The 14,236-nt window shown below is 48.5% G+C and overlaps 1 protein-coding gene across 1 annotated transcript; it reads right to left on the bottom strand.

Moving 5' to 3' along the window:
- Positions 1 to 763: 763 nt before the first annotated feature.
- On the bottom strand, positions 764 to 6,685 carry errfi1a (ERBB receptor feedback inhibitor 1a). The gene is made up of 4 exons (XM_029149656.2): positions 6,504 to 6,685; positions 4,143 to 4,349; positions 3,884 to 3,972; positions 764 to 3,658 (listed from the first exon to the last, which is right to left on the bottom strand). Exons 2-4 carry the CDS (start codon positions 4,292 to 4,294, stop codon positions 2,577 to 2,579), a joined length of 1,323 nt encoding a protein of 440 aa, XP_029005489.1. The 5' UTR covers positions 4,295 to 4,349; positions 6,504 to 6,685; the 3' UTR covers positions 764 to 2,576.
- Positions 6,686 to 14,236: the final 7,551 nt, after the last annotated feature.

The following is a 14,236-nucleotide window of genomic DNA, read 5'->3' as shown; positions in this document are numbered from 1 at the left end:
ATTATCAAGAGTGCCAGCCAAGGACTTATATCTACTTAATGGAGGCCACAAATATATTTAATGCAGCTGAGCCACATTAGTCTTTGATAACAAGCTAGGGACAAAATCCAGAAATGGTCACATAATTAGTTTGCGACACAAAGTAGCTCAGATTTACACAGAATCATAATGATTGCTGGTGCCTTTAAGAAAATCTCATAGAGTTTGAAGTCTTGCAAACACTGATAGTGGAGCAGGAGAAATGAACTGTACAGTAAGAGCACAACATTGCTCATTCAAAAGCTAAGTGCAAATGACACGTCTACTGGCAGCAGGTGAGTCACCTGAGGCTAGTAGCCACCCATGCTGTCACCTCGCAGCTCAGCGAGGACTCAACCAGCTGAAAGAGCTTTCATGTTCAATCTGAAGCCTTTTATTCCTTTGAGACAAAATCAGAAGGCATCACATTAATGATTCTTCGCAAGTCGCAGGTCAGGATTAAACACTTGTAACACTGTAAAGTGCTTAGAAGCTGTGAGGCAACGCTGGCTGCTGTTGAGCATCTGAGCACTCACGCGGGAGGAGACCGTGTTGTAACCAGGAAGAAGGCGGCTGTACTGTACACCTGTCAGTCGACCATTGTAAGTCACTCGTCTTTCTCTGGATAGAGGCCAGTCACAATAAGGCACAGCATGAGGGTGTGTGGGTGATAAAACAGGCCAAACAGCTGACTTGAGAGTTCACTCCTCCACTCCACACATTCAAGAAGCAGAATGAGGCAGGCTCATAAATAAGTCACTTTATTTTGTTTCCTTTTTAGCTACTCATAACAACATGGAATTGTTAAATACTGTACACAGCAGATTGTACTCTCCCAGTGCATATTTTCTACACAGCAGAGAAGTCATTTCTTGATAAACTAGTCTTCATTCAGCTTTAATATTCCTAATAAGACATGAATACCTTAAGATTAAATTGTCTGTGTACTGTATCATGTAAACATTCTCAAACATTTAAGTCCAAAGCAGTATTGCGTTTTTAAGCAGGAGGGAGAGAAAAAGGATACTTCATTGACCAGTTGACCTTAGCAGTTATCTGTTTCCCAGACTGAACACCGTGTCCGTACCAAGGCTTACTTCAACACATGTGCTACATTTACTATACCACCCTGACGCTTCCTGAACAATCTACAACTATAAAATTCATGTATTTTCTCGGCTGCCAGCAGCCAAAGTCTTCGAGACCACACCCACTGCAATCATGTAAGGCAGGAATGCATGAGCAGAACAGGAAAGTCTGTGTCGAGCAGGTAAACCCTGCACCTTCTTTGTAATGCATCTCTATTAACAGGTAAACCTTATATCTCTGAGATCTGCGTAATCTGAAAGTCTCTATTTTTGGATTTCTAGTTAGAATGACTTTGTGTTACTCTTAAGTCAATTTCAGCTTTTTGTCAGGTTGCATGTGAAATCGTTTACGTCGTAGTTTGTGGACTATGATTTCAGACTACAGCCTCGAACACAATTGTAATGTGGAGCATGTGAAATAAGAGGTTTAATATCACAAAGGAGGTAGAACTTGAGACAAATGTGTTTCAAGCAATGACTCACAGCTTCGCCAAAAACAAGCTCCTCCAACTGTTTGATTTCATTAAGAATGGTGTACATTCACATCAACAGAGCAAGTTCTGTGCAACAAAGAGAGACGTGGACACTGAACGACGGGCTAATTAAATGTGTTCACTTCTTAAACAGGTGCTGCAAACAAGCAGGCACGGTAACAAGTTGACAATTCTCTAGTTAATTGTCTAATAGGATCACAGGAACACTTCATCTGCTTTACACATGCACAAACGTGTTTACACACACATACACAGGCACACACACACACACAGGACTTAACCACATAAGCTGCACTAGACATTTCAATGGAAACATAGCTACCAGTAATGCTCCCACTTCTTAGTACAAAATGTACCACGACAACGTGCCTTGTGGGAAACACAGATATGAGTAAGACTTCATCAAGGCTGGGAATCCATATCAGTGTTGATATATAACAGCAAACAAACAGAGATTTGTCTGCTTGTATCCTTCATTTGTTAAAGATTAATTGGCCTTGTGTTTACTTCATATATAGTCTGGACACATCACTGACCTTTTGTGCCCTTTGAGATACAGAAGCAGCATCAAAATGCTCTAGGGCACCTCACAAAACAGCCTTAACCTTCCAGACAAAAACACTGAGAATGTGAGGTTCAAGACCTGCTTGTACCACATCATTAGAAAAAAAAAGCACAATAGTAAATGTTATGAAATAAAAATCCTATCAAAAATAAGCTTTACATTGTTTCGCCCACAATAGTATGTCATTATAGTGTGACATAATTTTATTTCTATAAAGTATCTGGGTGGTGAGAGCTATTCAAACATTAGCAGTAACTGAATACAGTGCACACATAGCCTGTGTGTTTAGAATACATAAAGGGTCAAAAAACTGTAAAAGCAGCAGTTTCAGGGTTGTTAGCTTCCGGTTTCACCAGTATAAAAAGTGGTTTTTACTCATCGAGAGTCCTCTGCTAGCTCCGCTAAAACCATTCAAACTAAATCCACGTGTTCCTTTCGCTTGGTGTGGCAGTCCCAGTCCGATACATCTGTGTTGCGAGCCGCGGCGCTGTCCGTGCCGCAGAACGAGTCCATGAAAGTAGTCCGCTGGGGCATGAGATAGTAATGTGTGTTGCTGACCTTCTTGCCGTCTTCTATGACAGGAAAGATGCAGGGGGAGCCCTCGCTGTTCTGTCTCTGTAAACCTCGACAGCTTACGTAATTAGGGTCGGGTGCGAAGCTTTGGGTCGGGGGCATCACTCCGTTGGCGTACGATGGGAGGCTCTTGGGGCTGGGGGTGCGAGAGCTGCCTCCGGGCAGGCGTTCCCTGGGGGGCACCTTGGGTGGTCTGTACTCATCACTGCAGGATGAGACCTCTGCTGACCAGCGGCGGTTCTCTCCCGGCTTAACTGCCCGCGGAGGGATAGGGGGTGGAACCTCTGGCTTGTCTGCTCCTTGAGGGTGGCGTTTGTGGCACGGTAGGCGTAGCTTGTTAAGGGACCCAGCTGGGCCAGAGTGGGAGCGCTGCAGCCGCCTCCGAGACTTGTCCTGCGGTTTCTGACACACCGCGGGCTCAGGCAGTTCCTGGCGTCGCTCCTCTTTTAGTTTCCGCACTTCCTGTGGAGGAGGTGTTGGATGGGGCTGCTGGGGCTGTCTCTGGCTTTGGGGGCCTAACGGGCCATCGTAGTAAGCATAGTTAACCTGCCCACAGTCTCTGAAGCTCCTGCGGCTGGGGATCCCACACCGAAAAGGAGAAGGTTTTGGATACTGGTCGGTGACCAGGCAGCGCTGGTCGTCGTCCGTACTGGTGAAAAATTCTACCTCGTTGTCCATTGCCTGCTCGGGGGAGATGTCCGTGTGTAGAGGGATAGGTGGGAGAGGCTTTGAGCATCGTCCTGGAGTCTGTGGCGGACTGTTGCACTCGTGCACCGAAAGCCTCTTGAATGAGGGGACCACCTGATCGTCGTCCACGGGGCTTTGGGTGGAAGGTTCGGCGGTGCAGGACAAGGTAAGATGGGAAGGACGGGATTTCTTCGGGGGTAGTAATCTTTGTGAGCTGGGACTGTGTTTCTTTCCTGAGAGAGGGGAAAGAACATCATATTATTGGCACAGTACTTCATGTCTGAGACTTGTTACAGTCCAGTTTACAACTAAAGGTTTATTGGATCTAGAAGTGCTACTGGCATTTTCTGGACCTCTGGAACATCACTTACACTCTGTGGCCTGTGTTGTAGGAGATGATTCACAAAACATGCAATGCGGGCGTTCTGAAATGTGCAGATGACAGATGAAGCACTTACTCTCATAGTTTAGAGATGGTGGAGGTGGCCCCTTTTGCTGGGCTCGAGAGCTGTAATCTGTGTGACCTGTGGCCATTGCGAAGTAGCAGCTGGTAGAGAGGAACATTTGAATTATAAATTAGTATAAATGATCTAAATAGCAATTTTAGTTTCACATGAAATCTCAGGCTGACCTGAACCCTAAAACTTCATGTCATGCAGATTTGAAAAGATGTTTCTTTTCTAATTGACCTTCTGGTCCCGGCACCTGAACACTCACTTGTCCAGCTCATGGCGGAGGCTCCACGAGGGTTTGGATCCAGCCATGCCGTGACAGTAACTGCCCCGCAGGAAGGGGTTTTCTATGGGAAAAGAGATCTCCTGGGCAGTCAGGCCTACTGTGGACATGCTCCAGGCACACTCGGGTCGCATCAAAGCCAGGAAACACTCAGATCACCCGGCTGGCTGCCCCCTGTTTCTGGTGTACCTGTAACACAGCCAAGACACAGCCATGAATGACAGCGGAGAGAGGCTGAATGCCAAAGCAGATGAAGAGAAGGAGAACATGTGCTAGCACACTGAAAAATGCTCTCTGAAACCAGCGCCACCTCCTCTAGCGAGGCCAGGATGCATATGAAGCAAATTACAGAGCAGTGCTGCCCACCAGGCCAAATGCTTAGTAATGGCCCCGTCTGTTGTCTATGAGACGACACAACAATCTCCTTCAACAGAGGAATGACAAAGGGTTAGTTGACAGGGCTTTTGTTTCCCAACACACCCCGACCACAGGGAACTACCCCATTCATAATGCTGCGGTCCAAGTGTTTTACAGAGATATGACAATAAACACAGCACGAGAATAAAAACCCAAGAGTCTGACAAGTTAGCGAGAAATACAGAATACAAAAAGAAGCAAAACCACACGTCTGAGCCTCTACTTTCTATAGATTGGGAGTTTATTTTAAAACTTGACTGTGCTGCAGTCTTGCTTGTCCTGAAGCGCAGCGGACGGGGCTCCTCCTGTTACCAGCGATGTACCTTATGTTGCAAGAACTCCTCATGTCAGACGAACTGAATGTTTGTGTCCTGTCAAGTATGTGCCAGGGCTAAAGAAACAATGTGTGCGACACACCGAGTGGAACAAAGCCGGCGGCGCATTTACATTTGTGGGGTCAGGGTTTCACGGCAAGAAAAATCTGATATGTTTTTCTTTGCTTTGTGAGGGCTTCAGCTGTTTTTGATGTCACAATCTATTTCACAATTATATGGTGTAAATATGTCATACTATAAGCATTAGTGTGTGGTGGTGTCTGTGTAATGTTGCAGGAAGTCTAATGACCTCCGTGCCCCAGCGCCACTTTTACTGTTGTGAAAGCAGGAACACAGATGGATCCTTAGCACTGATGGTTGTCTCAGCTGCAGACCGCAGATGAGGTGCAGGGGACACACTGTCCTCCTTGAAACGCTGGAGTGATGATTGAGAGGCGAACAGATCCCTCGCTCTCAGTCTCTGAGCCATATTTATGGGCCTCCCTGACAGCTGCTCAGAAACAAAGCTCTAAAACAACAGGAAGCCTGGTGCATCAGCCGGAGCCAAGCTGCCCAACAAGGCATGACTACCCCCCCCCCCCCAACCCTGCCCAGGGCCGTCGATTCGGTTCGGCAGAGACGGAAAGCAACATGATCCCCGATAATGAACCCGGAGGGGCTTGTGCTTCCTCTTGCAACAGGTGCAAAGACAGTTCTTTCTGGCAGTTCACCACCACAGACGCTTTTACAGCCAACAGGATTAAACAAATGATGTCTCGTCATGCAGCTCTTTAACCCTTGCAGGAGGAATTCTTTAAGGCACCGATTCAGATTATGGCTCTTCTTTTGATTGATAGCTTATAATGTAATTACTAAACTGTGATTGTTATAGAATAACTGAGGTTAGGGGTAGGGGCTCTGTCTGTGCAGGTCACACGGGACACAGTGGAGCACAGCAAACAGCGGCAGATCGGTCGCCTTCAGCGCAGGGCTGTAGTAGTGACACAGAGTTCACACCCCGCTCATGTCACCCCTGCAGCGGTTTCCGAGCAACCATACCCGCTCTACCTGTGCGGCAAGCAAACAGCGCGCACACCCCCTCACTTTACCGGATTGAGATAATAATGGTTAAAAGCCCTCTAGCAGGCAGGTGACTCACACCACTACACACAAATCACCGATCTGGCAAGGCCAGCCAATGATGAAACACAATGAATTGTTACTTCCCCATCGTTTAAGCGGAAAAGGCGCATTAGACTTTCTGGACTATCGGAATAGAACTCCGTAGACTATAAACAATACAATCAATAGGTTATGTAACGTGAAAAAAAACAATATTTTGCATTAAATAAAAATATTCTAATACATGTTAGATTTATTAGACATGTCATTTTTTTCATTATTTTAATCCACATAATCTCGATTTAATTTGAATTTATTCGCGTCGACACACACACACGAAGTGTGCGTGAACACACTAAACTAAAGATTTAAAACGCTGCAAAAATCACAGCAGGACCTCAACTTGCATCAATTAGCTGTGCTGGCACCAACGTACACAACAACAAGCAGTAGCCTTCACTACATATTTCAAAGTACTTTCTAAACGTACCTAAATAAAGTCGCAGTCTTCCCCGCCGCCCCCCGCTGTGCTCTGGTCAGGTTTAACTCCTCTTCCTTTGTTTTATTGGAGTGTGTAATCTTCAGATTTCCATTGCATCAGGAACTGGGCGCCAGCGAAATCATGACGCTCGTGTAATAAATGTGACAGTTTCAGACCCTCCCATCACCCGGACCTTTTATAAGCGCTGGCGACGCACTGCGACTGCGCCGGCCGCACGCGCTCTTAAAGGCGCAGCGCTCGTTTTCGCCGGCGTCGCGTGGGTTCGCGCCGACCGCGGAGTCGCCCGGGGGCGAAACATATGGCGCAAACTCAACCATACGTCGACTTGATGTGACCAAAGTCTGCGCCGCCTCGTTTATAACCGCTTGCATCGGCGGCTGACGCACGACGCTGCGGAGATAGGGCACATAAAGTATACAGCACGCTCCTGATCATGTTGCAGGTCGTTGCACAAGCAGCAGAACGGAAGGTTCGTTAAATCAAAAATAAAGCTTGCAATGTAAAGTTTGCGCTTTATGGATTATATTAAAAGGTTGCACGGTTTCAATGCACTAGCAGATTCAGGCGCAGGGGACGACTGACGGAGCGGCACAGACTCTTATCTGCAGGCGAGAACGCAGCGCAGGTGGCTTCGCCTCACACTTATCTGATCACCGTCTTAGCTGGACCTGTTTTCTGTTTACCCGACGTAATGTTCGCCTGCGCACACAGCAATCAGCCAAGGGCTCCGGGTTCAACAGACATGGATTTAATAAATGAGCAATCAGGAACGTGCAATTGCTCACACGCCTGTTTCCAGTCACTTAGCCTATTTATGCGTTAAGTGGCGTTGCATTAACGCCACCTAATCTATCCAGGCTAAACAAACGCAGCACTGACATACACACTAACCAAACACAGCCGCACAATAGATACAGACAGCCTGTGTGTGTTGAATCAATAGCAGTAGAAAGCTGTGTGTGTGTGTGTGTGTGTGTGTGTGTGTGTGTGTGTGTGTGTGTGTGTGTGTGTGTGTGTGTGTGTGAGCGAGCGAGGCGAGAACAGAGTGTTCTTGTGCTGGAGTTCGTAAATCCCTTACAGCTCAGACCCGGGGCCCCCGAACGCAGGGGGCTTATCGTTACATGTTGGCCATACATGAGCAGGCTCTCGCTAATCCCCCGTATGTTTTCAGGCACATTTTTGGGATTCTCTGAGGCGGTAGTGACCAGCACACCAGTGTGTGTGTGTGTGTGTGTGTGTGTGTGTGTGTGTGAAACTAAATTATATCACATTTTCAAAAGAGGAACAGTGAATTACATCCACAAGTGTTATGCATGTTCTTGCACTTCATGTGTCTCAAGAGCCTTTTTGCAGACACAGTCACTGGAGGAAGAAGTTCTGTGTCCGAGGCACCGCTGCTCCCACTTCGCCGCCCCCTCCGCTCACCAAGCCGTGATGTCACACCTCAGGAAGTTCCTTATAAAGTGAGTCAGGAGGGCGGGGGAGGCGCCGTCATCCAGACAGATCTAATGAGAGGACTCATGCCACGCAGCGTCACTGTGTTACTGTGTCCTTCCTCTGGTTCTGTTTTATGACTCAACCCAAGATTTATCAACCACATCCCGAATTCTTCCTCACACTTCTGGGCTATATTCATCTCAGCTTGTGAGATCAGACAGGAATTTCCCTTTGTGGCTCTCCTTCTCCGGCACCATGGTGACGCTAGTCTCTCAGCTGATTACGACGCTGACTCCTTTTTGACTCCGTCACCAGCGGGGAGGGTGGAGCTCTGATGGGCAGAAGCGACGACTTCATCGGCGTCAATGATTTATTCACTTAGAAGGTCACGGCATTGATTGCCCCTGACTGCCGAGGTAATTAAACAACATGCATATTCAACCTGTGTCCAAAGTTCACAGGGATATAAAAAGAGCTGCAGAGGGTTTAGTGCTAGAAAACGGTGACTGTTTTCCAGGTAAACACATGTTTAAATTTGCTGAGCATGCATTCGTGGTGACTTTTCACAAACATGCCTGTGTGAAATAAATGGCTAATACTTTGTGGCCAGCCTGGTCTGCAGGTTTCTCCCTGGGCATCATATCAATAGCTTTGTTCCTTAATTTGTTGAGTCTTTGTAATGACCCACACCTTGTGGGTTTCTGGGGCATCGTAAGTCACGTGGTGCCGCCGCTTCATTCATTTCCACCTTCGACGCTCGCGCTGCGGAGGAGCATCCGGTGGTGCAGCTGGGAGACGAGGAGCCCCAGCTCAGGCTGACACATCGCAGCGTGTCACTACTGGATCGTGGTTCCGTCTGGCAGACCCACACACACTTGGCTTCTAGCGTGGAAACACAAAACAAGTCCCCAGGCAACGGGCCGTCATCTCTGGCTGCAGTGTAAACACGGCCATATTAAAGCATTCCAGCCTGTGAACCATACCAAACTGCTGAGTGTCCCTCAGATCCTTCGGTTATTAATCACTTCCTACTACACCGGCGATTACCGGAAAGGTAGGGATTTAGAGTAAATTGCCTCATATACATGCTTTGATCAATCAAAAGCAGCAACACCGAGTCACCGTTGCATCACACCTGGACATTGTTATGATGAGGGCTCACAGCCTGATGTCAGTAATGGGTGGAGGAAGCCAGCCTGCCTCCTTGAAGATGACAGGGTGTGTTTAGTCTCCAGGACCTGAGGATCACTTCAGACACAGCGGGGGAGTCGCTGACGAAGTAATCCTTCGACTGTGACTGGATCAAAGGCGCATTAGTAATTATTAGCATGAATGGGAACATGCTATAGCGTATACAGTCACAGTCACACATAATCCTATACACTGACACCCACACAAACTCTCCCATAGTGTATCGTATGATGTTTGGCCTGGGGCTCAGTGACAGCTGTGGTGTGACGGAGGGGGTCAGGCTGGTTCAGATGAGTCTGGATGAGTCCAAATGAGTCCAGATGAGTCTAGATGAGTCCAGTGGCAGGCTAAGCCGTCTTTGTCCTGCATTTCATTTTACTCTCACGCTGATATTGAATCTTTAAAAGGACATGAGCTGCTTTGTCCTCCTGCAAAACAGAAGTTTTTGGCATTTGGCCGATGAGCATCGCAGGTTTCCGGAGGTCCCGATTGCACAGGATTAGGGCTTTACCTAAAGTTGCAACCCATTAATCTTCTCCAGCATCTGATTGCTCTGGGAGTTTGAGCTTCTCCTGAGTTCCTGCTTCAGGCTCACTCATATGGGACATTAGGAAAACAGCAGGACCCCAGCGCTTCTGATAAAGATATTAGACGGTGTCCACTGAGGAGCTGCACCATCAAAGGGAGGCACTTAGGTATAAATCAAAGTCCACTGGGGAACACGGGCTTCAGACTGCTCTCAAGATGTACAAAGCTGTAGTGAAGGAGACAGTGCACAGATGAGCTGCTGCGAACGTGAACATGTGCATGTGGCCGGGCCTGACGACAGCCTGAGTCACTCAGGGCTGAGCGTGTGCTTTGTCACAGCGCCTTTTGTTCCATTCACACTTGGATTTAGAGCCCGCGTCCGCCTGGCCCGGCGCCGGGCAGCGGCCGCATTAATTCCTCGAAGCAGAGGCGCTCCGGATCACTGCTCACACAAGCCTGGTAATGAGCGAGCCCACGGGTTCGGGGGAATGCAGATGAGGTCCGGCCCCCGTTTTCCATCCCCTGCGAGCAGGTCGTCTGTGGAGACGCATACGTTTGCAGCCGAATGTGCCGCTCCGGGGGGAGAGCGGTGCGTGGGTGGAAAAGTAGAGTCCCGTCCTAAACGCAGTAGGCGTATGAAGACTGTAGTTGCCCCAGGGCTACGAGCTGAAAGCCGAGCCGGATGAATAGAGAAACCGCCTTTGAGACGACAACATTTCCTCGAAAGGTAAAGGAAAATAATAAACCGAGGGAGTATTAAGCAAAGCAGTGAATTGTGGGAGACTGTCCTCCTGCAAAGATTGTGTCTATATGCTGATGTAGAAGTGTTAAATCAACGTAATGTACATTAACGTAGGTATGTCTGACCCAGTTTAACACCTGAGGGCGTTCACGGCGCTGCTCCCCACCATCATCGATCACACGACGGAACGTCTTTTGTTTCAGTGGAGCTCATCCTCCAGCAGCGTTCAGAGACAGAGGATTTGTGCCAAAGACGGCTGCTTATTCTAGAGACCAAGACAACCCACAAGGCAAATTAGAGGCTTCGCTGGAGCCACCTTCGCCGCTTTGTGAACGTAGCTTTGAGTGGAAAGTAGAAGCCAACTTTAAATCAGGCCTGTAATTATCCTGGAGCCTGGAGAGCGTTCACATTATGATAATTGGTTATCACTGCTGCAACAAGAGGAGCTAGACGTCATCCAAGTCTGATCTCCTGTAATGGAACCTCAAATGGAGATCATGCTTTGTTGAATGCTTTGTAGCTCCCCACGCACGAGGAACATTTGTTCTAGTGACAAGAAATCCCAGTCTGCTTGTCTTCTCTCCTCCACATTCTGCTGTGGTCCCTGACAGGAAGTAGGTCAGCCAGCGCGTCGCCTCAGACCAAACACTGCAGAGGCCTCTGGAGCCTGAAGCAGTGTGGGAGGTGAGCGCCGGGCTCACGGGGCACCGTGCGCCGGTCGCTTCCTTGTCAAGTAAAGAAGCAGACTCTGCTGTGTACACAGACGCACACATCAGGTCACACTGAGCCACACAATGATGTGCACACGCTCGCCGGCGGAGACAGATATTATCAGTGGCTTCCACACTTCAAACTCCACTTTAAGGCGAGGGGTATGGTCTTAACAAAGCTTTCCAGCAAATCTTCCTCAAAGCTTATATTTACTGTAATTGCTCCATTATTTAGCCCCTCGTCTCTTGTCTCCGTCTGAAATTGGGCAGAGTGTGGCTTTACTCTGACCCCACAGTGACAAGACAAGAGCTCTGTACAATATCTGTCCTGACCTGAACCGGCCCCTCAACACGTCTGCCTTCAGGAGGCCCAAAACAACAAAGAGAAAAACACTTTCTCAGTGTGTCACAACATGAGATCTTTAAATCTGAATTTAGATGTTTTGGTCTTTTTTTTAACCAAATGATGGCTCTTAATTCCATTTCTACAGCCTAGTAATCATCTTTACCCCAGTAAACGCCCAGACACAGATTAAAAGCAGAGACATGTTCAAGGAGCATGTGTATCCACCATTCTGAGGCATCTGTATGGTGTATTTACAGGACAAGCCTAGCGCTCCTCACCGCTGCTGATAACCCTTCCCATCTGCTCTTTTAGCTCATTATTTGATCCAATCTATTTCAGGAACTCTTATCTGCAGGCAGGATGGGGAGGCTGGAGGAGGAGAAGCTAATGTTTACATTCACTCCACCGCAAATGTGCACACATGAGGCGACCACTGAGTCATAAATGAGAAGAAGCGTGATAGACAGACTAGACAGATTCAGAGGCAGCCTGTCCTCAAATGTTTACTCAGATAAGAGCGGAGGCACAAATATGCATCTCACAAAGCTGTGAAAGGCGACTCTTGTTGTTACTGCTACACAGCGAGTGTGTGCTTTGAGCTTATCCTGCATAGTTGGAGACTCTCCCATGAGCTTCCCACGTTTTCCCACCACTGCTCGCTAATTAAGTTCAGACTCATTAAAAACTAAACAGAAAGTAGCTCGTTTGAAATACGTTCTGGAACGCGGCAAAGCCCAAACAAATCTCTCTGAAATGGTTCAGTCGAGTTCTTTTCAGGTTTAGAGTCGACCAAGTGATGGTTGAAATGAATGGGTTGTGTGTGTGTGTGTGTGTGTGTGTGTGTGTGTGTGTGTGTGTGTGTGTGTGTGTGTGCGTGTGTGTGTGAGATTTCTGCCAGACTGTGATGATGAGTTAAGTTTAATGAAATTGTTTTTCTGATTGCGATAAACAAAAGTCTCCATGCGCCACAGTGCTCGTGTGCTTTATGTGAATGCTGCATAGCATCTTTTTTTTTTTTTAAAGTGAGCTTTCGGTGTCCTGCTAATTAAGTTCACGCTCATTAAAGTGCTGAAAGTAGCTCCGTCTGGAATGCTGCAAACCCCACACAAATCCCTGTTCCAGATTAGGAAACCAACATTAAACGCTCAAAAGCACCTCGTTGCTCTCTGTGGTGGGAAATGAGATAACCTGCTGCATGTGAAGGCAGCGAAGTCCAGCGGAGGCAGCTTTACATTGTTTACTATCTGCAGTGGAGGCAGAGAAGAAGCAGGGAGACTCTGACACGTTCTCCCGAACTCTGCCCAGCACCGACTGGTGGATGCATTCCACGCTGGGGTCAGATAAGATTGGAAGCCGTTGAAAGGGCTCCAGAACAGCCAGCTCTTCTCTCCCCTGCTCCAACAGCTCCTTTCAGGGATATCTCCTTGCTTTTCTATCAGACAGGAAGCACCCAGCCAGGAAGACAACAACAGCTCCGCTTCCCCTGACTTCTCGCTGCCCTGGGAAACTAGGCTAATAGGAAGTAGATAAAGCGCCTTTGTGAGTCTGTGCTCGCCGAGGTTCACATGCAGGTACAGCCGGCCCACGCGCACCAGTCCGACAAACACCGTCAGCACGCGATGGAACGCAGAGCTGAGAGCAGCAGCAGACGCGCGGAGGGGAAGATGGACGGCCTCACTCGTACACCGGCGGAGACGCCACTCCCTGCTGTGTGCTGGACGTGTGTGTGCGCACGGGCACGCGTGACATGGTGCAGATGCGTCATGTGACGTGGTTTCTGGCCTGCTGCGTGGAGCGTGTGTGTGTGTGTGTGTGTGTGTGTGTGTGTGTGTGTGCGTGTGTGTGTGTGTGTGTGCGTGTGTGTGTGTGTGTGTGTGTGTGTGTGTGTGTGTGTGCGATGGGAGGGAGTAGTCACAGGAGAAGCCACCCACACGCTCCACAGAGGCCTGACTCATGCGTTGAGGCTGGCACCTAGCTGTGGACGGGGTCGTCACCAGGGTCCCGCAGAGGAGCAGCCTTCCCGGCTCAGAGGCTGATTGGAGTAGACAATGACGCACGACCCGGCTGATAATTTCTTTCCCCGCATTTTAATTTCCTCATCCTCGCTGTGAAGAGTAAATTGGGCTCCGAGGTTGCTTTGCGCGCAGGTTCACTTTGTTGCCATGGCGTCGTCCGTGCTGTTTACAGCTCGCTGGTCATCACGCAGTGTTTTCACTCTTCGGGCTGTAACCGCTCACCATCATGTTGCATAACGCAATCATTCATTTACGTGGGGAGCTCACGGAAGAATGAAAACTTTGTTTCTCAGACTTTTCCCATCATATGTTAAGTTAGAGCAGGGTGGACTATGACACACTCTCTGATGCACTCATGTGTTCTCTTTACATTTATATCAGTCAATACAACCTCCTTTGGTCCAACACCTGATGCCTTTGCGTCTTTTAGCTCCTTCCTGTTTTCCTTCTCCGTGTTCCTGCTCGCTCAGTGTTCTGTTTCCCTGATAAAGGCCTCCCTCCTATGGACGCGGAGATAAGAGGCGATGATTACAACAGGCTGAAGCGCCGGCGTGCTGGTGTAGGTCTGTTCCTACCAGCTCCAGCAGGGCTAAGGGCAGTTTCCGGACTGGATATGTTGAAATGCAGCCACGCTGTGACACACGAGCTCAAATCTCTGTCGGAGAGTGACGCAACGACTCGACAGCCGAGGGGCGTTTGTCGGAACCACTCTGAACTGGGAGCAGGTAACATGTCCAGTACGAGGCCGGTCG

Source organism: Betta splendens, chromosome 5, assembly GCF_900634795.4.
Source record: "Betta splendens chromosome 5, fBetSpl5.4, whole genome shotgun sequence".
NCBI classification, from domain to species: domain Eukaryota; kingdom Metazoa; phylum Chordata; class Actinopteri; order Anabantiformes; family Osphronemidae; genus Betta; species Betta splendens.
This window is presented reverse-complemented; position numbering and strand designations above follow the sequence as displayed.